We start from the raw sequence: 24819 nt of genomic DNA on the forward strand, positions 1-24819 counted from the left end.
AAGTCTTATTAGATTTTATTTCCATTCTGTAAGTTTAAATAGTATATAGAAGACATGCATTTACGTTCATGTATAATTTTCTTCAACATACTATGTCATACTAATTTTTGCAGGCAAGATAAATAGATAGAGCATGCATTCCATGGTATCTGGGTTGTATCTTAGTCACATGGTACATTACAAAATTCAGGAATACATGAAATTGAAAAATAACTTTATTCTAGTCCACATATTATTTGGGCAAGTGCAAATTCAATTGATTCACTTAAAATGTGGATTTAAAAATGATTTCCATTCTTAGTACTGCATGTTTTCAAGTGCAACTTGCTTTCTACTTGGTCCAGACAAGAGAAAGCTAGAGATTTCACCAAAAATGATCAACATATAGCTATAATTTGTGTAATGTCTACTCTTGTTAATTTGTGCAGCAACTTGCTTAAGATACTTAAATGTGTTTATGGATGAAAGCCTTCTACTTCAAAGCAATTTCTATTAAAGATGATTGCAGTGTTGCAAAGTAAATGGATTGCGGACTGTAGACAAATTCAGCTTTCCACATGCTACAGAAACACTGGAAGGAATACAGATCAAAACTACAGACGTTGCTTCCATATTTACACTGTGTTTGGCATATGTGATTATATAATTTGAAATTGAGAACTTACATATGTGATTTTAGATAAATAACACATAATACTCCAGATTGTTGCCAAAATATATAAAGAATCACTTTTGTAGACACCTGATCTTTGGCATGCAGCATCGTTTGTAACAATTTTAACGCTAACTAAGTACACTTTGATGAGACAGCATTTAATAAAATGCTCATTAATTTCATCATTAGCAAGGGTATGCTAAGAAGTAAGCCAGTTTCTTATGTCACGCCCAATTAGCATCCCATGCTAGTAATCCCATTAGTATTGTTGAATTCACTAATGGAAAAACTAATGGGCATGCTACCAGGGCACATTAATTGGGCATGACACCAGTTCTGGTTTTAATTATTAAACTATGATAATGAAATGTGTGTTTGTAAAATATTAAAATGTTGAAATAGGGTGGAAGACAATAAAAATAGTGTATGAATAGAACATGAGCTGATTCGTAAAATGCATTATCATGGAATGGATAACTTTTCTATACCTAATATATGCTTACTAAGATAGCATCAAGTTTTAAAATACCTGATGAATCAACCTAAACTACCCTATGGCAGTTGTGAAGTTTTCCACTAGTGCACTGAATTTCAGAGAATTAATGCTTATGGGAAATATCACAAAGTTCTGAGCATACTATGGACTAAAGAATTTAGGTGATAGAAACATCACAAAGAACACAGAGGTGACACCTCCCCTCCAATTAATTATATTAGAGATGCTTATAATTATTTCTGTACTTCTAGAATTTTAGATTAATGCATTTCAAGAATATTCCTACAATAAAGATAAATAACAGCAAACTTTAAGCACAGGTTTGAGGATATGTGATAGCTGCAGATAATATGCTCTGTTAAATATGTTAAATATATTTTGGGCATTTCTCAGCTGTTGAAATTGTGACAACTGTTGCCCATTTTTAATTGCTGGATAATTTATTTTCTGCAAAAAATATAAATAATGTAAATTTAAATTAATTGCCATTCATTGTAAATGACAAACTTTAAACTAAGAATGCTTCTGTATCAATTAAAGTAGCTTAAGGCACTCAAAAATTAATTGTATTGATTGTAAATCATGTATTCACTCTCTTTCCTGTTCTAAGGGGTATTTTTATGTTTGCATCTGTTTTTTCATAGCTTCGCCAAATTTAAAATGTATGTATGTGTATGCGTGTGTGTATGTATGTGTCACATACATACAGATTATTAGATCAAGATGTTTGTGTAAAGGCTTATAATTATGGATAGAAACTTAATATGAAATTCTCATATACAAATTAAGTATCACTTTCAAATGTCAAATGCTCACTTTTGATCCATAACTAGCTTCTACGTGTCTTTTGAAGAGAATGCTCCTTTTCAAGATAGTAGGCACAATGCCATAAAAAATTGTTCATAAATAATCTGTGGAATGTTTTTTAAAAATAGTGTTAAAATATATCTTTATATATGATCTTTTGTGCCTTTGGATAGGGAACTAAGACCCACATTCTTTCACTTCCTACATTCATATAATCTAGTCTGCAAAATTAAAGCAAAATCAGACCTGGGAAGTATTTTGATAGAAAACCAACAGGAAGTATGAGCACTACACACTAGACAGTGAGATTGAGAAAAAAAGTCCATCTCGATAATCACTTCCATCAACTTTGGGTCTGCTGCTCTTCTGATTCCAACCCACTTTAGAGGGTTGCTAATGTAAGGATAAAATGTTGAGAGATCCCCATATAGCCTGCGTTGAAGTTCTGAAGGAAAGATGGAACATAAATAAATAGAAACATTAATTAAAACTTTTTAAAATGTGGATCACAGTTGGATCACAGTTCCTCATGATGAGCAGGTGTTAGCTGTTGCTTGGAAGGCATTTCCACAGCCTCATATGGTATACAACTTGGACCATCTCCTGGATTGGGAAGGCCAGTCACTCATTCTTTACCCTCATGTGGAAGTTGCAGCTGGTTCAGAATGCAGTGGCAAGAACACTGGTGGGCATGCCTCCATATGCCATGTGTCATTCCTGCTCCTCAAGTTGCACTGATTACTAGTTAGCCTCTAGATTCTGGTTATAACCTATAAATTCTATATATTTTTATTTATTTATTTATTTGTCAAGCATATATAAGATAACAGGTAAAAGTATAAACATAATTTGAATACATGAAAAGAGTAAGAGTAAAAAGGAATATTAGGACAGGGACGGAAGGCACACTGGTGCATTTAGGCATGCCCCTTACAGACCTCTTAGGAATGGGGTGATGTCAAAAGTAGACAGTTTAAGGTTAAAGGTTTGGGGGTTTGGGGAAGAAACCACAGAGTCAGGTAGTGCATTCGAGGCATTGTCCACTCTGTTACTGAAGTCATATTTTCTGCAATCGAGTTTGGAGCAGTTTACCTTGAGTTTGTATTTATTATTTGCTCGTGTATTGTTGTGGTTGAAGCTGAACTAGTCATTGACAGGTAGGACATTGTGGCAGATAATTTTATGGTGTCCTTTCAGCCAATGTGAGCCATCATATTCAATGATCCACATTTCTTTCTATATATTTTGGGACCCTAGAAGCATATCTCTTCTGTCACAGTAGCCTCCCACTGGAATACGGTTCTCCTTAGATCCCACCATAATGGTGTTCCAGGGGATTTAAAAACCTCACTGTTCTCCCAAATTCAGGGCTAGGGTGAATTGTGAAATGTATTTGCAAATATTTTCTATATTATTGGCCAAATTCACTATTTTGTATATGTGTGTCTTAATATTATTTTTAGAAATCCTTAAATTCCTATGTAAAAAATATTGTTTCTTCTCTTATTCATATTGTATTTTATTTTGTTGATTCTACTGTGAGCTACTCAGAGTCATTCTGGAGTTGTGTAATGCTTAAATCACAATCATAATTGTTTTAATTATTATAGGGTTCTGCTATTTCTGTAACTCCAGAAAATGATGGTGGGAGGCAGTATAATGATAACAACTGGCATCATATAAGTGCAATAAGAAATGAAGCCTTAGGAACAATAATTATAGATGGGCAATTCTCAGGTAATGGACTCATTACAATCAATTTAATTTTCTGAAGAGTTTCTTCCACCCATTATTTCTAAGCTATTCTATGAATGTTTATCTTATGATTATACTATTATACTACTATATTTATACTATTAATGTTGTTTGTATTTTTTGTCATGGATTTCACCAGTGAGGCTGAAACCAATTTCGTTGCATACATGATATACAATGACAATAAAGGCTATACTATACTATTATTTTCTCTGTTTCTTATAATTTTGTATGCTTTCTACCAGGCTAGCACACTTTTCTGAGATCAGTTTTTTTGGTCTTATAATTTGTTTTATCTGTAAAACTAAAACTGTAATTTTGATTCAGCATATTCTAGTTCATTTTTTTTTCATATTTTTCAAACTATTATTTTTAGGTTCCTCAGAAGCTACAAGTGGTAGTACCATTATAGGAGAAAATACAGGAATTTTTGTTGGAGGACTTCCACAAGACTTTATAATTGAAAGGAAAGACATAGGTGAGAAGATTATATTAGATGACTCTTAGAACTCATTCTAAGAATTAACAATGACATTTTTTGTTGTGTATAGTTAAGCATTACAGCGCAGATGCACTTTCCCCACCACTTCTTCACATGCAAACATCTTTATCCATTTTACTAAATATTCAGAAGTTGATTTTCTGCAACTGTTCTTCTTTTAGTATCTTGGAAGGTATTATTTCTTTTACAAAGTCTGATTTCTTCAGTACTGCTTGCTGAGATTTGTGAGTGTGAACATACTACTGTATTACAAAGAACAACTTTACAGCATAGTAGCTAAAGAAATAATCATCATATAAATGTAAAGTATAAAATCCTTCACAACATTTTTTGTTTTGTTTTGCTGCTGCAACAATATTTTGTTTGGGATCAAATCCGAAAATTGTTACCAACAGAAAAGTGTGGAAGGGGGAACTGTCCTGCGAATGCAAGAATGGACATAATTTGGGAAGGATTCTCTTCATTTTGAAATTCTAGTAACTTTACTGTTTGTTTGTTTATTTATTTATTCATTAATCAGGCCCAACTAAAATAGTCACAAAGGGATTTGTGGGGTGTCTCCGCGATATCTTCTTGCAAAAGATGCACCATCCCTATGAAGCCTGGGAACCTTTAAAATGGGAAAAAGCAGTGGAGCAAAGAAATGTTTATCACAATTGGGAAGGTTGTCCTACTTGCCTTGAAGATGGAGCACACTTTCTTGGGAAAGGTATAATCATATGGTAAAATTGTTAGAAACAGTTGTTTTAGATAAAAGAATATTGTTCCAACTCTGGAGGTTTTTAAGAAGAGATTGTATTAAGTTAAATTCAGTGAAAACTGAAAAATCCAATATTTTTCAAAATATATGAAATTTATAAAAAAGAAAAAATCATATGAAAATCAGCCAAAGTGTAACAGGCTTGTAAGAACAGAGGGATGGAGACAAATGAATATGAAAAGACATCTGCCTATCTTCAATAGTTTCTCTTTATTTTAGAAGGGTAACGGTTCTATTGAAGTTAAAAAGAATGGATATTTTTTCATGTATAAGGCTAATATGTATGTGTTGTTAATATAGGTAGGCTGAATTATAGATTGAGTATACATATCTGACAGGATATGCTTGAAAACCTAGATCTGCATTCCTTACAATTATATGTAATTCCATGCATGATTCATATTAAATTTTATTTTCACTTATAGTAACTATACTATAACATTCTTGCCTTTCTCATTAAGGTTTCCTAGAACTCCATTCAAATATTTTTCATGGTGGCATGGATTTTGAAATCTCCTTTATGTTTAAAACAGATCAATTCAGTGGATTACTTCTGTTCATTTACAACAAAGATGGGCCTGATTACATTGCTGTAGGTTTGTTTGTTGTTTTTGCCTGGTTGCTTTGCTTATTTGGTTTAATTGTCAATTGCTGTACGCAGGATACATACAATTTTTTAATGAAATATTTTTATATTTTTGAATGGCCAGTTGAGGTCACTTGTGGCATACATACGTTTTAATTCAATTTTAAATTGTAGAAATGTTGTCTCTAGCTTGTAAAAAAATGAAAGAAACAGACATACATAGATGCACAAATTGATCCCATTCCAGTTCTCTTAAGAACTGCAGACAGCTGATGGCATATGTCCTGTTGAACTTACTTTGGATATTCTCATTTTATCTTAAAAATGAAATACTATGCAAAAAAGGATGTACTCTACAAATTCAATCTGAGAAAAAAATGTGTATATCTCAAAAGCTTGGATTTTGCTTTTCAAACCCAATAACCCCAGTGGAATTTTAATCTCTTGCATTGTTTTTTAGTTTCTTGTCCTGGAAATTCAATACAGCCACTGAGACTTGGAACTATATTCCTTAAAAAGCACTACACTTTTGAATGGTTTACATTCAGATGCTAGATTGGTTTTGTTTTCCTGCAATCATCAATCTTTTCTTTCTTTCTTTCTCTCTCTCTCTCTCTCTTTCTCTCTTCTGTTTTAACTTCAAATGGCAGGCAGAACTGAAAAGTGGAAGTCTGATTTTCCTACTAAATAATGGTATTGTCTCCACACACGTGAATCTCTGGTTAGGACTATCTTACTGTGATGGAAAGTGGAATAAAATTATTTTGTCAAAAAGAGGATCGGTAGCTTCAGCAAAGATGAATGAATGGACAGACCATGTGATGGAACCTGATTTGGAGCAGCTATTTGTAAACTCTCCAGCCTACCTTGGAGGGACTCCAGTTGAGGTCCAAGAAGCATTTAAGGAGCTGGGCTTAGAACAGGGTGTGTACTACATGGAGAGTAGGAAGAGGTTGCACATAAATAACATGGTGCACATATTTATTGGAAATGTTTATAGCTTGAATCAAAGTTTGCATGGGGACGTGGAAAGAGAAATCAGCAAATTTCCCTTTGATTTGTGTATAAATGGAAATGTATCCATGCATCTTGCATCCCCTCTTGTATGTTTAAGTAATATTTATGTAATTACTTAAATAGGACCACTTAGTATGTTACATTGAATTCCATGTTACTTTTTAAAATTAAATAATTAATTATGTTTATTATACTATTATTCATACTTAGGTTTAACCAATGTAACTAACAATAAATATTTCAAAGTTACACATACAAATAAACGATCTCTGGTGTAGAGATGTTTTGTTCAAGAATAATTTTAAATAAATTTACTTAATTTATAAATAATACATAATATCATATACATGCCAATTCAGAATGCCAGCCTGGTGTAATGGTTAAAGCACCAGACTAGAACCCCTGAGCTGCTGAGTTCAAGTCCCATCTTGGACACAAAACCTGCACAGTAATTTTAGGCCAGTCACTCTTTCTCAGTTCTAGGAAGCAGCCAAGAAGAAATCAAATCTTGCCAAGAAAACTGCAGGGTTGAGAGTCCAGGCAGCTGCCAGGAGATAACACTGACTTGACATATTAGAACTCCAGAAATGTATACTTATTCTTTGTTGCAAATGTTTCTGACTTCTCCAAAGTCAGAAGGTTGGTAGATGTTACTAGGTCACCTGTAACTCTGATAGTAAATACTGGGCAGAATGGGCATTATATCTTTAAATGGTAGGGCAGCTCGATGCCTAATACAGATACAGCCTTTTAGGTCCCTAGCACTTAAATATCTGGACAACATGTCAACGCCAAAATTTAGTCAGTGTTCTTTAAAAAAAAATAAAACTATGGGAAAATAATATGCCTAAGTAAGTAACAATGATACTCCGCACATATCCAAACTCAAACTTTCTATACAATTAATGCAGTTGAAATCCCGCAAAAGAACATCCTCTATGATAATAAAAGAATGAATCACAAATCACATTAATTTGTATTTGTATTTGAGCTACAATTTCAAAATCAATCCTTTTGCATGTTTTATTTGCTGACCCTCCCCAAAGGTAGCATGAAGCAAAAATGTTATATAGCCTAACAGACATATATAGAAAGAAACATAATCTAAAGTTTAACGTTTAAACTGTACAACTGCACAACTAAAATGTAGCACTGTAAGAAGTAAAACGTGCTTTTTAATTAACAGCTGAAGCCCTTTACCTGCTGCTAATTCCCTTACTATTTGCTAGGTTTTGGAGGCTGCATGAAGGATGTTAAATTTACACGAAGTGCTGTCGTTAACTTGGCATCTGTGTCCAGCAGTGCTGTCAGAGTCAATCTGGATGGATGCCTATCAACTGACAGTGCTGTAAACTGCAGGGGAAATGACTCCATCTTAGTGTATCAAGGAAAAGAGAAACATGTATATGATAATGGCCTGCAACCATTTACAGGTACCACAGTGGCTCCTTCCTTATAGGTATAGTTTTTGTTCACTTTGCAGTTATTCTATATTAATCTCTCTCTCTCTCTCTCTCTCTCTCTCTCTCTCTCTCTCTCTCTCTCTCTCTCTCTCTCTCTCTCTCTCTCTCTCTCTCTCTCTCTCTCATGTCCTCTTCCTGCCCCTTCCTCCCTCAAGAATATTTATATCGGGTAATTGCTTCTAATGAAGGAGGATCTGTATCTAGTGCCTGGAGCCGGAGCCGCACAAGAGAATCAGGTAATTAATGTTTCTGCATAGTGTTCCCATATGAAGTCTTTATTTAGGTTGCCAATATGTCAGTATAGACATATTTAGATTGGCACTAGCAAAACACAGTAAGTAAGTAATGCAGAATTGTTCTCTAAATGCTGTGAATTTTACAGCTTTGCTGTCTGCGGACTGGTAATATACAAGTAAGGGAGCCAGGATTTGGACATTCTGGGTTTTTTTTTCCTTTAGATTTTTATCCTATCTTTTATTTTTCAAGGCAACAAACATACCACTACTTTTTCCTCCCATATTTTTCCTCACAATAACTTTGTGAGGTGAATTGGGTTGAGGCAGAGTGACTGGCGCATGGTCACACTGCTGGCTTTCATGTCTAGGGTGGGACTAGACCAAAAGCTTTGCCATTACACCAAACTGTCTCCCCTTACTTGTGCCTTACACTTTTGTCTTACTTTTACAAAAGTAATAACAAAATTCCATAAATGTATGAGATCCTTTGCTTTTTCTATCCTACCCACTGCCCAATATTGATCATATTTCTTTGGGGGTTTCTGAGTTCAATTATTCTGACAAGCAAAGTCAAAGGGGAAGCCAGATTCACTTAACAACTATGTTACTAATTTAACAATTGCAGCGATTCACTTAATAACTGTGGCAAGAAAGGATGTAAAATGGGGTAGAACTCAATAATTGTCTTGCTTAGCAATGGAATTTTGGGATCAATTATGATCATAAATTGACAATTACCTGTACTCAAGATGATTAATGCATTTGTAAGAGAAAATATTACCCTCTCAATCTAAAAAGTTTAAAAAGTAATTTAAAATGACTTTAAAGTAAACACTAAAATCATTTAAACAAATAATTCAGAAGGGATGATTCAGAAGGGATCACCAAATGTGGAAAAGCATTTCTTCCCACAGCTATCTTCTCAGTCTATTTGAAAGAGGTAATAAAAGTGCATAAGTCACAAAAGCTGATTTCAACATGTTTTTGTCAAAGCAAAAGGTTTTTACTTGCAGATGTTTTGCTTATACAGCTTAATGCCACCATGTGGTCAACCATCCCAAAGCAAGTAAATGCAGCCATATTTTTGTCCTAATTGTCTGACCAGAGTAAGTTAGACCATAAATTTATATTTACAATCTGACCATAGCACTAGCAGCTACATGTTCCCAAGGGCTAGAAAATAATTGCACTATTTAATTATTTTTTAGTCAGTTTTGTTATGTCCCCTATGAAAAGGCCATCTGCTATACAGTGCCTTATCTTGCTCAGTGATGTATTTCAGAACCGAAAAAACCAATATATTTATGTAGTCATGTCAGCAATCTGATATGCTGTAAGTAGATCTGATTGCTACTTTTAGGAGGCATCATACTTGGACAACACTTTGAAAAGTGCAGTTCCCTTCTCTCCCCATTGAAAGATTTTTAAAACAAATCTGAGTCAGGAGGCATAAAAAGAGAAATACTTAGTTAAGAAATGTTTCAGCAGCTCTAATCATTAAGACTCTTGAGTAGATATATGCATTTATGGCAAAAGCATTATGTATCATTCTGCCATATAGGTCTTTTCTTTGTATCCTTTGTGCAGTGACCTGAGATAAAGTTGTTTCTTACTAAATTTTTACTTGATGTAGCAGTATTTAATAAGTAGATAAAGATTAATAAAAACTAGAATATTTTACTATGGTAGCTAGGCTTCAATAAATTAAGCTCTGACTATTCTTAATGCTTCAATGAAAGTTTGCATTAATCATCTCAGAAAGCTAAGCAAGATGAGACATGGATACACCATCAGGAAATATCATGGTTATAGTCTAGACAAAAAAATGTTGAAAATATTTTGAAAGAAGGCAGTGGCAAAACCCTTCCATTTTGTTGACAAGGACATATTCATTTGAACTTGATTTGACACAGATTTCACATTTATTTTGTAAAGTAAAAAAATCATCTCTATTTCCGGTTGTTCTTAATTGGTCCAAAGGAAAACATTAGATGCACATATAATCAAATAATTGGCCCAACACACTTTCTGTTGTCTTTGATAGATAAATTCTATGGATAATCTGGAATAAGATTAAATACATATTCTATAGGGTGATTGTTGTTAAATTTTGCTCTGTTAGGAAACATTCAGTATACAAACTGTATAGGTTTAGTCTAAAACAAAATTTTAGGGAAATAAAATTGTGGATTTCTGTTCATGGAATGTAGAATCCCACTTTATAAACATCTAATTATCATTCTTTCCTGGTACTGTCATTATGCTGTTTGAACTATTAAATTCCACTTCCTTCTCTTTTAAGTGATGTTTCTTTGGTACCTTAACTGAAGAATGAAGAGAATTACATATGTAGAGTTCTGATAGTTTTGAAATATAGCTATTGCTGAATGGCTCAAGATGTGTAGTCATATTAAATCAATGCTGGAAAGTTACAACTCTAATAAATTGTATATATGCTAATGGTGAATCTGATTTACTGCAACTATTAAAAGTGAAGAATGGAGCAATAGTCTTCTTAAGTCTGCTGTTCTCTCTGTTTCTCTTTTATTCATTCACAGTATTACAAAACGTGCTGACACTCTCAAGAATTCACAGCATAAATGGTTACAGCATTGAAGTTACATGGGATGAACCAGTTGGGGTCAAAGGTGTAATTGAAAAGTACATTTTGAAAGCTTCCAGTGAAGATGGTTCCAACATATCTGTTGTCAGTACAGAGATTTCTAATACTAGTTCATGTACAGGTATATGTCAATAAATATACCGAAGCTTTAAAACAATAATATAGAGATTAGTTGTTGTATGTACTATTTATTGGTGAAATGATTTCCAGGAAATGCCATGTGAGGAAATGAATATCAAAGTGACATTTCCTGGAAGTCATTTCACCAATATTTTAACTTTTTTGCCAAGGTGCCAAACATATACTCAAATATTGCTTATTAATTCTGTGTTTGTGTTATTCGAAGAAGAACCTTGTATCAACAAGGATAGAGTGCAGTAAAATCAGGACAGAGTTAAGTAGAGAAGAACTCATTTTAGTAACACTCAGATCAAAGAGGAGATGGACTTTGAAAGGGTAGTCTGTTTCAGATCACCATTTTTATCAGAATTGGCTAGACATAAATAGGCTAAAGCCCAGGATTGCAGGAATTCTTTTTTTCCTGTTCATTTTTGTTTTTGTGAAATTCAGTTTGTTCTCATTAATGTGAATTTTGAAACCATTTTAACCTTAATTCTGAAACTGCAAAATATATATATTAGAAGGCTGGCTTGCAATCCTTCATAAGTAGGGGTTATATCACAGATGCTTTTTTATTTCAGTATAATGGAACTCTATTATCGTGCTTGCTAAAACACATTTCTCTAGCATATATTTAAGCTTATTTTACATTCAAGGAATATGTCCAAAGAATGAAAAGGCTGCACAATTGCCCAGGTGGTAGGGCAATTGCCCATTCCCTCTGCATTATATGATTCTGTTATTTTCAGTGTGGAAATAGTGATCTAGAAATTGCCTGTTGTAACTGGCAAATTGAGAAGAAACAATGATTACATTGAAAAGCTGATTCTATATGGTGGAGCTGGAATGTCAGGTTATAACCCAGAAAAGTGTTTATTATAAAGGCAATGAAAACATAATGAGTACAATATACTGGAATGGCAGTAAATCAAGGCTAGGTTGATAGATGTACATTGATAGAAAGTAGATTAGGATAGATGATAGATAGGTAGACAGACAGACAGACAGACAGCAAACTGCACTCCTTACTAGTTAAGGTAATGAAATGTTTGCAAGAAAACAAGCAAGCTCAGAGAGCACCAAAGACCTCTCATTTCAACCCTGAGCTATAAATATTCTGATGATAGATAGATAGATAGATAGATAGATAGATAGATAGATAGATAGATAGATAGATAGATAGATGATACATACATACATACATACATACATACATACATACATGATGGATAATTTCAGCAAATAAGTCTTCAAAAAGATGTCACAGGAGTCCGGGATATACTGCTTGTTCATATAAGAGTTTCTTTTAATGGATCATATTATTTTGCTTGAAAAGAAACATGTTACAGATTACTTTTATGTTTTCATATTTACTGAAAGGGGAACAGGTTTACCCAAAAAAGACTGGAATATGCTTAATGAAAGTTATTGATGCAGTTTTCTGATGAATACATAGGGCTTGCTGTATTGTCAGTAGATGACACAGTGCTGTCCCAGCTATATTAAGGATCTGAGGCATGTAGGTGGCAGACTTTTTTCTTCGTTTCAGTGAAGCATGAAAGCTGATCCTGCTTACCTGGCCCTGTTGACATGATGCTCAGGCTTGTCAGTTTAGAGACAAGAAACAGAAAATATAAAAGGACTTTAAAACCATGCTTGAAGCAAGTCTTGATATAAGTTAAGCAAATGAGGGAATAGCAAATAATAAGTGCAGTGTTTCATCACAAACTCATTCTCAGTCGTGTGAGACTTTATTTGATCCAACATGCTGTTTCCAATAACTTTCAGCAAAATTGAAGGTTTCATAAAACCAATAGCTATTGATTATCATTGCCAGTGATTCTACTAACTTTAAACCTCTTTTTTACTAAAAACAACAACAGAACAATGGACCATTCATTGCTGCACTCCCTATTTATTAGGGAATACAGTATCAGTCTAGTATTCATGAATAATAAAATGCTAGATCAGCGGTCTAATATTTAGTCCTTTGGAACTGAAGAAAGAACTTTCTTTGGTGTAACTGAGTCCTCTTGTAATAATGTAGGCTTTATTCGTTTGTTTTGCAGACTGAATTTCAAATTTATAAGTCACCTTGAATGTCCTTTTCAGACCAAAAATAGAATCCAATGAATCTATTTAATCTTCTGCAAGCTTATCAATATTTTTTCCTCCGCAACTTCTTAGACAGCTCTTAAAAATAAATGTGGCTTATATAAGGGAAGGTGGTAGAAATTAGTATGTTAACTTTCCTTTGAGTAAATGTAGTAAGATAGTGTACAGCTTTAAATTTCAAGAGTGTATTTTTGACTAGTAGGAGATTTAAAGTACATGAGGCAATTTCTTATTGATTTAGAGAGATGGCAAAACTCAAGTTAAAAAGTTTGAAGCTTTGAAAGCATTATGGCCAACTGAATGTTTTCCAAGGACTTTTCACTTCAGCTACCTGATTATACCAGTTTTACTTGCTGTTTGCTTAAATTCACATGAACAGACTTTTGTCAGCACAAATATTTGGAGAATGACAGCTCTGATATCTCCAAGATAATTCTGAACAAACATCAGCATTTTCTATTTATTGCTCACTCTTCCTCATTGATTGTATTCTTAGTTTAAATTGTATCAGTCATCATTTTTGGCAATCAGACAAATAGGTTTTGAAATTAAGTGACATTAAAGAAATGTACCTTATTTTCTAAACATTGGCTAGAATATAAAAGAAAAATTGGACAGCTGTTCTGCAAAATGTCATTGAAGTTCCCATAAGTTTAAAACCAGATTTGATAGGAAGGAAGGAAGGAAGGAAGGAAGGAAGGAAGGAAGGAAGGAAGGAAGGAAGGAAGGAAGGAAGGAAGGAAGGAAGGAAGACGGGGAATGCTTGAGAAGCAAATTTGGAAACCTCTGTATATAGTGGTTTATTGTCTATTACCTTAGTGGCTTAAATACCAAGTCAGTATAAAATTCTCCTATCGGTTGACATATGCAAGCTGAGTGTGAGCTCTTGTTTCTGAAGAGAAACTTCAACAATAGGAAATCATGGACACATGATTAATTGTAAATCTATTCCTATTGCCACACTCGTGTTTTAAGAACTATAATAGGTACCAAGGCTTCAGATCCTGTGCCTTCCACACAGCAACTCTCGTTCATTCTCACAACAGAGGATGCCATGAAAGACATCCTATGCAAGTGAGCAAGGAAGAGAAAAAATTAGAACACACACACACACACACACACACACACACACACACACACACACAAATTATTTAACCATTACTTGACAAACCTTGCTGACTGTGAATGAACGTAATTCACAATCGTGTAAATAAAAGAGGTTTTGCTGGGACCATTCCTGCCTCCTGCTTGTTAAGGGAGCCTAGGTAAGAACACATTCCTTGTACTGTCTGTAGAACAAATGAAGAAACTTTCTGACAACTCTCCAATATTGTCCAACAATAGTATGGGATATTGAGAGAATCCCTGTGTCTGTGCTGTTTGATTTGTTGCTGCTGTATCAGCTTCCTCACTGTGAGGAATATTTCTCACAGATATTCGTCTTTGAGCTGGTGGTTTCCATCATAGCATTGGTAATGGAGTCCCAAGTAATTGAGACACCTACCATATTGGGGGTTACAGACTGTATCTATTTTTTATGTCAGGATACCTATAATATGATCTGTGTATAGACGACATTTCCAGAAGTCCCTTGCCATAATTAGATCACTCTCTAATTCCGTTACAGTTAATTGGTGCTGCCTTATTTATTTATTTATTTAGTCACATTTCTATGCTGCCCAACTCCCAAGGGACTCTTCTCCTGCCTTCTACTGCAGGAAAGTAGGACCTTTTATATTGGTCTGCCCCAGATGGCTAATGTCACCCAGAGGAGCCTATGTTTCTCTTGAGTATCTGATGGGCAGTTTGACTGATGTTTTGGTCACTGCCTAGAATGGACATGTCACAATGGACTTTTCCCCTTATGCCTCAAAGTGCATCAATCCCAGACCTATTGGCTTTTGAAGGAACTTTGGAAAGTGAAACACCAAAAGAGACACCTAGAATACCATTGAAGGAAGGTAAAGATTGAATCTGATCACAGGCAAGCACATTTTAGGGATTACATTGTGATATAGTTTCCTGATGATACCACCCAACAGGACCAGTATCCTGAAAAAGAGGGATAGATCACAGGATCATCTGCAGATTTACTGAGAGTTGGACAATGCCTAGGTAAGTTCTAGTGAGGATACAGAAGCAACCTTTTATGTGGTTACTGGGAGAGATTTGAAACTAACTTTGGAGGAAGTAGACAGAATCCTCAGTATTCAAAGCTGAGCATCTGTTTATTAAATCCACATCTCCCCTGGTGGCCAAGGGCCACCATGGAGGGTCACCAAGGAGATAATACATGGATAGGTCCATGCTGAAGCATCTGCTTCAATAAGAAGCTGGGTATTTCTCTAAAGAATAAAGATGACCTTGATGAAGATAAGCCAGATTCTTTCTCCAAATGATGAAGCGAGAAGCACAATTCAACTCCAAAAGAAGCTGGAAGAAAACAATTAAGAAACCTCTGTAACATCACAGGAGGGGAAGAAAAGCACTATTAGACTTTTTTCATCTGATATAGTGAAGATGATAGATCCTCAATTCCTTGAAGCAGAGCTTTCACTGAGGGGTGTTTCATTCTTAATGCTGAATGTGGTTGCACTTCTCTCCTTAAAAAAATGTTTTAAATCTTCGTGCAGCCCATTTTAAAATCCACAAATGTGTTATGTATAAGATTTTATAAATTAACAAATGCATATTTACTAAGGTTAGCTTTCCATGCTGTATACATAGTGCCTTTTAGAATTTCCTAATAAAATAATGCTGCTGCTTATAGGAAATCTTGTAAGTAGAATTTAGGTGTGTTCACACCTTAATTAATTAATTAATTAATTAATTCTCTCTTTCTCTTTCTCTCTCTCACACACACACAATGCGACACAATGTCTATATCTATCTATCTATCTATCTACAGTATCTATCTATCTATCTGTCTATCTATCTATCTATCTATCTATCTATCTATCTATCATACTTTATATAAAGAGTTGCTCAAATTTTAGCAGTCTGAGAATTATATATAGATATACTGTATATATAAAGAGTTGCTCAAATTTTAGCAGTCTGAGAATTATATCTAGATATACTGTATATATAAAGAGTTGCTCAAATTTTAGGAGTCTGAGAATTATGTATAGATAGATATACAGTATATATAAAGAGTTGCTCAAATTTTAGCAGTCTGAGGTTTCTTCTTTTGCCTGCCTTAGCAGGTTGATTGCAAAGCAATTTGCACAGCTGGTCAAGCCTGCAGGTGCTTCGAAATGTGTTAGATAGGTGGCCGCCTACTAACGTGTGAGTTAATGTGGTGGACAGGGAAAATCTCAGAGGAACTGAAATTCTGTTGGTTGTTAACTCAGGTTGTGCCAATAAATCAGAAAACCATACGGGTAGGATTACTTGTATTAGAAACATTTGTTTTCTTGATAGAAAAGATTATTTTAGCTTGAAAAATACATTTTATTATTGTTAAGGTAAAGCCTGCAAATCATATATATGTGCACTGTACTTTCTAATACTGAAAAGATAGTGGTTATTTTTGAAGTAAAAATATGGTTTACCTTTTTTCATTTTTTCATTTCCATTTTCAACTTAGATCTTTCATACTTCTTTTTATATTCTTAGCAGTAAAAAGATACTCATGCGAAGCCCATGAACTTTTTTATTTTACAAGGCCAAAAACACTAAAATGTTTTTGTTGGGTTTCCTTTCTTTATTCAGCATCTTCTCACAAATGATAATAAGAAAAGAAATGCTATAATTTCTTGTGTACATTTAATGTTTCATATTTCAGAGTTAGACTTAATGAACTTCAGAGATGCTTCTCAAAACAGAGGTCTTCAGTGTGAGATAAAAATAAATGCACTATTTCTGCATTTAAAAATAATGTGCAAACTGCAAAAAAGCAAATCACATGGATTTGTTTTTTTGGGGGGGGTAGCTGATGTTTATTAATGGCTGTGCACCTTCTAGAGTGTCAGCAAAGTACAGGCAAAATGAAAAGAGTCTCAGAAATACTGCATCATAAAGTACATATTTCATGGAATCTGCTATGATAAGATGTAATGGCAGCCACCAATATTGGTGACTTTAAAAAAATGATTAGACAGATCCATAGAAAGAAAAGCTATCAGTAGCCTATAGGTAGCTATCAGAACTATTAGTCATTATAGCTATATATATCCAGCTACTAGATACCTCTGAATACCGGTAATTCAAGAGCCCAGATGCAAGGATTGTTTAATTCATATTCTGTTTTTAGTCTTTTCCTAGGCAACTAGGTGTTTTTTAAAGAAAAAAATTCCCTCCATTCTTCAATATACAACTCAAGGTGGCAAACACCAATAGAGCCTTGGTGGCGCAGCAGACTAAAGCACTGTTAAGTAACACCAGCTGCCTGCAATTACTGCAAATTCAAATCTCACCAGGCTCAAGGTTGACTCAGCCTTCCATCCTTTCGAGGTAGGTAAAATGAGGACCTGATTTGTGGGGGCAATAAGCTGACTTTGTATAAAAAAGAACACCACTGGGGGAGGGGGCAAAGCCCCACTAAGCAGGTATATACAAAAGTATGAAGGCTATTGCTTAACGCATTGTAAGCCGCCCTGAGTCTCTGGAAAAGGGTGGCATATAAATCAAATAAATAAATAAATAAATAAATAAATAAATAAATAAATAAATAAATAAATAAATAAATAAATAAATAAATTTCTTCCTCCTCCTATTTTCCCCACAACAACAACCCTGGGAGGTAGGTTGGGCAGAGAGAATGTGACTGGCCCAAAGTCACTCAGCTGGTTTTCCATTTCAAAGGTTGGTCTAGAATTTACAGTCTCCTGATTTCTAGGTCAACATCTTAACCACCAGATCAAATTGGCTCTTTATCTACTTGGCGAGTGGAACATAATCTGATCTAAATTATATGGTCTAAATGTAGATTGCCAGCATCTTTTTGTCACCATCTTCCTTCATCAAGTAAAAATACTTTTTGTGTTTAAATGAATTCCAGCCATTTTGAGACAAGAATGAAGGACAAATGAAATTGGGATTGAAACACAACAGCGGTTGCATTTATATGCAATGATTCTAGCAAGTCCCACATATATGGGTATATGGTATCTGCTGAAGAGTCATATGTCTGTATGCCAAAGGGTGTAATAGCTTTCCTGAATACTTTTTCTGGACTTTTCTTAACCTGAACTTTGCTTCTTTTGCAAATGAGATTTCAAGCCTCAGTGAACTAGATATGCAACCAGACAGGTGGAAAAAAGCTTTTCCTGCTTGGTGCTCAATATTTAGCATTGTGTTATCTAATACACATTCTAACAATTGGTATTCCTAAATCAAAATGCTCACATTTCTTTCTTTTCCTCCATGCAAGTATTTGCATCCTACTAGTTGTACCCTGTTTCAACATTTCTAATGTCTATGCAAATACAGTTCATTGAATGACTTCATTTTTAGATTGAAATAACTCAGACCCCTCTGTTTATATTATTTAGGAACTTTTTAGATTGTTGTTTGCTATAAAACCATCAGGGTAAAGCACACCAAAATAATACTGTAATAAAGTATAAACTGTAAGTAAATGTCTTTATTAAAAAAAAGAAAACTTCACAACCACATCATAACCTCTTTCTGATTTGTGTGGAAAGATGCTGTGTTCCACTCTCTTTATCTGAGGACATATTAGAAGGTTAGGAATTAAAGAATTTAATATGCTATGCCATTATTGTGCCTGTTTCTACCGCCTTTAAGTGACATTCTCAGGGGAAAAAATACATTCTTTGATACAGAAAATGTGACAGTGTGATACATTCACTGAGAAGAGATGTCCTATAACATTTTCTCAAATGTGTAAACTCAGAAAATGTCAGGAAATAATCTTTCATTTCAATATTTACAAAAGACACAACCTTCTGTACTCTACAAGCCTAATCAGTTACAGAATTCTCATTCTAATAATAGTTTGAGGATATCAGTCAGTTCAGGCTTCCTAGAGTACACATTGATCTATTTGATGGAGTTAAAGAACACCCTCTAGGAGGGCAGCAACAGATCTATGGATCTATAGATTACAAACTATAGAGAATGAATTTGCTGTGAGGGTCTCAAGTGCTACAAATGTCCTGTGCAGGGTTTGGCTTTTGCTTTCTATCTCGATATCCTCCAATCTCAGTTTTTGAGCAAGGGAGTACTATAACAGACAATTTTTTTGGGCAGATTGGGTTTTCAATAAACTGCTTAATTAATAAACTTTTCTTTCTTAGTTGTTCACTGCTAGGTTACCTGCATTTTTATATGGAATGGGGCAACTCTCATCCACAACTGCACCTCAATTAGAGAGATAAATTAATTTGATTTAAGGAGCTGAAGATAGATATATTCCCTGTGTACCCTGAGTTCCAAAGTTCCATTTTGCCTTTGAATCTGAAACACTTCATAACCTTGTTAAAAAGATATTGGTCTTTCTTTAGATCCATTTTGTCTGGTCAATATCATCTCCTCCTCCTCCTCCTCCTGGTCTGAACAGTAGCTTCCTAATCCATGAGTCCTAGAAATGTTTTAAATAAGTCCCAAGCATTCTAGAAGAATTTAAATCTCTTGACTCTTTATGTATATCAATCTGTCAGAAAACCAGATGGTGCAGTGGTTAAGGCAGAAGTCTAGAAACTGGGAGATTATAAATTCTAGCTTGGTCTTAAGCACAAAGACAACTGTGTGATCTTGGGCCAATCACTATCCCTCAGCCTTAGGAAGGCAATGACAAATCACTTTCAAAAGCTTGCCAAAAAAATCTGCACAGACTTATCTAAGCATTCACCAGAAGTAAAAACTGGCTTGAAAGTACACCCACAAGTACGCACACACACAATACACATAAATCCATCATCTTTGAAGTTCCAATAGAAACATCTAACAACATTTTGATTTTTACTGATTCTATCATAAACAGCCTTAATTTTTTTGCACAATCAGACAAACATAAAGTCAGCTTTAGCATAAAAGGAAAATTGAATTTCTCTGGCCATAGCTTTTGAGCTACCAGATAATCTAATGTAAATGCAGCAGAAGATACAGTGTCAGAGCAGGGTCAAGAGTGGCACCATAGAACTTGCCTCTAATCTTCTAGTGATGGAAAGGAGCACTTTGAAAGTGCATTCAATAAGCATAAAGTAAGCATTATTGATGTTTTCAAAGTGTTAGGATCCCATGTAATGCAGGAGTGTTGGCATCTCTATTAAGCTCTTTGGCACCAGCTGATCTGGAGATCTCACCACTAAGCGCTAATGCATTTTGCATTAACGCTTAACACTGACAAAGTGTGATTCACTTACCACAGTATAGTAGGGTAAAGAAAAGAGAAGCAACAATATATTTCAGCTATCTGCATTTAGCAAGTAGATTAATCAACTATCTAAATGTGACATTTGCATGGTTTTGGAATACATCAGAAGAAACTATTTAATTTATAATGGATGATCTTTGGGTGTTTAATTCTATTGAATGTAGGGATGCCCTTGCAATATTATATAAATTTGCACTGATTTTGTTGTACCTGATATGTTTGAGGAAGAAGATTTTAACTCTCCAGACTCTTCATGTTTATCTATATCAATCTGTCAAAGGAAGAGAAAAGAGGAAAAGGTTTCTTCTGCAGTCAAATGACATCTTTTTATTTTCCATTGTATAGTACATGCATTTATAGTCTAAATATTCCTTTGGAAGCATTGATCTTTTTTTCTTAACACATGTGGGGAAGAATTTAATTTGGTGTTCATTTTTAAATGAATGGGCTTGATTCACTTTCCCCAGAATAATTTAAGCAAGTATCACCAGAAAGTGCATGTTTCCAAATTCTGCTATGCAGGTTTGGACTCAAAGTTTGCACGTATATTGTCCTTTTTCTAAAAATGTACACACAAAATCCAAATGTCTGTATATGTCTCTTTTGAAAATTGATGCAGAAATTGAATGAAAAACATAGAACAGACTGTCAACTGGATCAAAAATAGAATGTTACCTATAATGTGTTCCAGCTTTCCATTCTATGATTTCGCTATGATAAACCAGATGATTATCATGTCATTAGAAGTTGGTTTTCATAAATATTGTGGGGGTGATGGTGAATATCTTATTCAAGCCCAACTATACCTTGTTGCTCCTGCAGATACCTAAGGGATATTTAGCAGACCCTCCCTATCAATTTTCCTTACTATCATGCAAGGCATGATGATTCCTGCAATTGTCTCCAAGAATGACTAAAACTAACTTGTCTGATTTGATTGATTGATTATGTGCCACCAAGTCAATGTTGAATCTTAACAATCGCATACAGTAGACAGATTTCTCCATGAGAATCTGTCTCTAACCTGGTATTTCAGGTCTTCTAATGATGCATAGAATGCCACTGTAGCTGAGACCACCCATCTTGCTTGGGTGCCCACTTGTCCTTCCTGCCAACTCTCCAAGCATCATGGCCTTCTCTAGAGAACTCAGTCTTTACATAATGTATCTGAAGTAAGATAGTTTGAGCCTGGTCATTTGTGCCTCTAGTGAGAACTCTGGGTTGAGTTTATTGTGATCAACTATAATAACAGAATCTTGCAAGTCTGGTTGTGCTGCCGCCTCCTCCTTCTTACATTCCAGTGAATTAGGGAGCATCTGTCTGGGCTGCTTCCAAGTGTCATCTCGATGTTCTGGACTTAAAAAATGCTTCATCCTTTTTTTGCCTAGGCAACAGAGCTTGTATATATCTCTGTCAAGGTCATCTTCCTTGTTCTCTACATGAAGCCCCAACTCTGATTTTTGTTGGCTGAACTGTTACTGAGCTCCGGGCAAACAATTCATTTGATCATTTTGAATCAGACCAATTATTATTTAACTGACTTTTTCTGTGAATATTTTTCAACTTGTTGAGATAAATGAATGACTGTACCCCTCTTATAATCCCTAGCCTGGTCCAGTATGTGTGTGTGGTTTTTTTTTCAGAATTTTTCAGAATTAAATAGGGATATTACAAGTTAGTGTTCATTTGCTCTTTGTTCTGTTTAACTCACAGGTAATATTTAGATTTTCATGTGCTTTAATTTATTTTGATTTTACAACTATATAGATTGTGTCACAATCATTGCATTTCAAAACAGTATTTTTGATTGGATTTCCTTTTTAACAATTGTTTGGTACTCTTAGCTTTAGATTCTTTTCTTTTAAACTATTTTTAATATTCCTAAGGGATCCCAAAGGTGATTTTTCAAGAGGCAACTGGACTTCCTTTTTTTTCTTTGAAGACATTTTGCTTCTCATCCAAGAAGCTTCTTTAGCTCTGGATGGTGGGGAATGGAAGGATTTATACTCCTTGCAGCTGGTGAGTCGTGAAGGTCACTTGGAGGTTTATTTGTGACCTCAGGATTACCTGAATAGTGCAAATGGGTATGGAGTCTTAGAACTGCTGAAAGGACTGTGTTGTAGACAGGAAGTAGATGATGTTGTATCCCTCCCCCTCTGATGAGAGAGGACTGTTCAGTTTTGACATAGATGCTCTCTTTGACTCCTCTTTCAAACCAGAGATCCTCTCTGTCCAAAATGTGGACTTTGCTGTCCTTAAAAGTGTGGTCTTTGTCTTTTAAATTGCTGAATCTTGTCCACCCTAAGGATGGGTTTGTTCTGCTATGTTGTGCCACGTGCTTATGAAGTGGTTGTTTTGTTTCCCCAATGTAGAGATCTGCACATGTTTCACTGCATTGTACTGCATATACCACATTGCTCAATTTGTGTCTGGGTGTTTTATCCTTGGGGTGGACAAGTTTCTGGCTTAAATGTATTCATGAGTTTAAAATATGCACTGAAGATCCTCCTAAACTTTTCAGATATTCCTGCAATGTATGGAATGATAACATTGCTTTGTTTATTGTTTTTTATCTGTTAACAAAACAAGGAAGTCCAGTTGCCTCTGGAAAAAACACCTTTGGGACAATCATGACCTGGATGACTGAGAATCACCATAGACACTCCTAAGGGAAGTGACCAGAAAATGATCAAAGAAGCACATGTCTCTAGTTCTGTTAAAAAAAAAATCAGGATGGTTATGGGAGATTATGAGATGGACTGTGTGGAAAGTTTTGCAGGATCTCTTTTGTCTTGTACTTGAGTGGCAAATTTCTGTTGCTTCCCCTCTGTGGCTCTTCCAATGACAAGGGCAATCAGCCAAACATACTGTAGATCCCTGGACTTACACTTAAAAATTATGGGGACTGCTGTACAAAAAAAATATATGCCATTTTTCTTCTCTATAGTTTAGTAAGCTACTTTTCCCCCCCTCTCTCAGCTGCCAACCAAGCTGTTTGGCTAGCTTCTTCTGTAATCGGTTCTCCTTCATTATGTTAATCTGTGGGCGGAAAGATTTCTGTCATCTTCAAATCACTTGTACAGCAATGGTAAACACCTTGGCCTGTCTGTAATTGGACAGGTGTCTGCATTCGTGTCACCCCAGCTTTTAATTCAATTAAAGAACTGGCTGTTCTGCTCTCATTACTTCCTCATTTGCTTAGCACTCCAGTCAGTCACTGAAATTTATACTCGGCGCCTGCCTATCCTGCCTATAAAGGCAGCCCCCACTACCATCATCATTGAGGTATTACACATGTGCTAATTTATAACGGAGCAAACTTAATTATGCATTGTTATGAAAATATTCTAAGAGTGATGTTATAGCATCTTTGAGAAAACCAACTCACTATAAAATTTTACTATAAAGCATAATTGTCCATCAGTTATAGGAGCTGAATGAATACTGAGATGTATCTCTGAATACTGTGGCCCATTCTATGTTGGCTAAGCCTACCCAGGAAAGCCCACATGTGGGAGCACCCTGGCAATGTGCATGGAGTTACCCATGTTATATATTCTGTATAGTATTTGTATTATAATAGAATAAATTTTAAGATTATCAAAAGATTCTTTGGGCCTTTGGATTAAAAGTAGCATATATGAAAATGTTACTTATAAAAATATCTGTGTTGTTTAAAAAAAATGTATGACTTCTGAAGCAATTATCTGTCAAATATTATAATTTACATAATTTATCAAATGCTAATTCTCACCTAGGAATAAACATAAAAAATAGGGCCTAAAGGTTTTTTTTTTTCCTGCTGTCTAATTTTCTTTTCTCTTTGTTTAAAGGACCAATTAGATATACTTGTTTTTTTTTCCTTAGTTACTGAGCATGCAACAAAACAAGAGGCAGGGTAGTTCTTTCACTCTCTTTTTAATTAAATGATACCAAAAGTTGCAGTCTTTTAAAAAAATCCACATGGTAGATGGATAGTAAATCAGTTGAAGGTACCTCTTTTTCTCCACAATGACAGAAACCTTTGGAAGTAAATTAAAAATATAACACAGACATTTTGACACAATGACCCCATGAAACTGAATAATGTCATTTATTAAATGTGGATGTAAAATGAAGAGTGTGCAGCAAACTGAACTCACACCCAGTAATGATGCCCACTTGATATGCAAAGCAAGTTTTCAATTTTATTGAAATAGGCAATATTCAATTATTATTGTAATTATTCAATTGTATTTAATTATTATTAATAGTAATATTTAATATCTGTTTAGAAAGACAAACCTTGAGGCTTTACTTTATCTAAGGAGAAGAAAGGGAGGGAGGGAGGGAGGGAGGGAGG

At 34.8% G+C, this 24819-nt stretch overlaps 1 protein-coding gene across 1 annotated transcript in view; it reads left to right on the plus strand.

Annotated features, from left to right (window-relative positions):
• The window catches only part of USH2A (usherin), a 458447-nt gene that overhangs the window by 152296 nt on the left and 281332 nt on the right, over nt 1-24819 (plus strand). The window contains exons 22-29 of the mRNA XM_087891378.1: nt 3569-3695; nt 4090-4191; nt 4736-4924; nt 5437-5571; nt 6216-6485; nt 7808-8011; nt 8197-8277; nt 10836-11021. Of these exons, the coding sequence (XP_087747504.1) occupies nt 3569-3695; nt 4090-4191; nt 4736-4924; nt 5437-5571; nt 6216-6485; nt 7808-8011; nt 8197-8277; nt 10836-11021 (1294 nt within the window). The remainder of the gene's footprint in view (nt 1-3568; nt 3696-4089; nt 4192-4735; nt 4925-5436; nt 5572-6215; nt 6486-7807; nt 8012-8196; nt 8278-10835; nt 11022-24819) is intronic.

Source organism: Pantherophis guttatus, chromosome 1, assembly GCF_059756535.1.
Source record: "Pantherophis guttatus breed Tessera chromosome 1, ASM5975653v1, whole genome shotgun sequence".
NCBI classification, from domain to species: Eukaryota; Metazoa; Chordata; class Lepidosauria; order Squamata; family Colubridae; genus Pantherophis; species Pantherophis guttatus.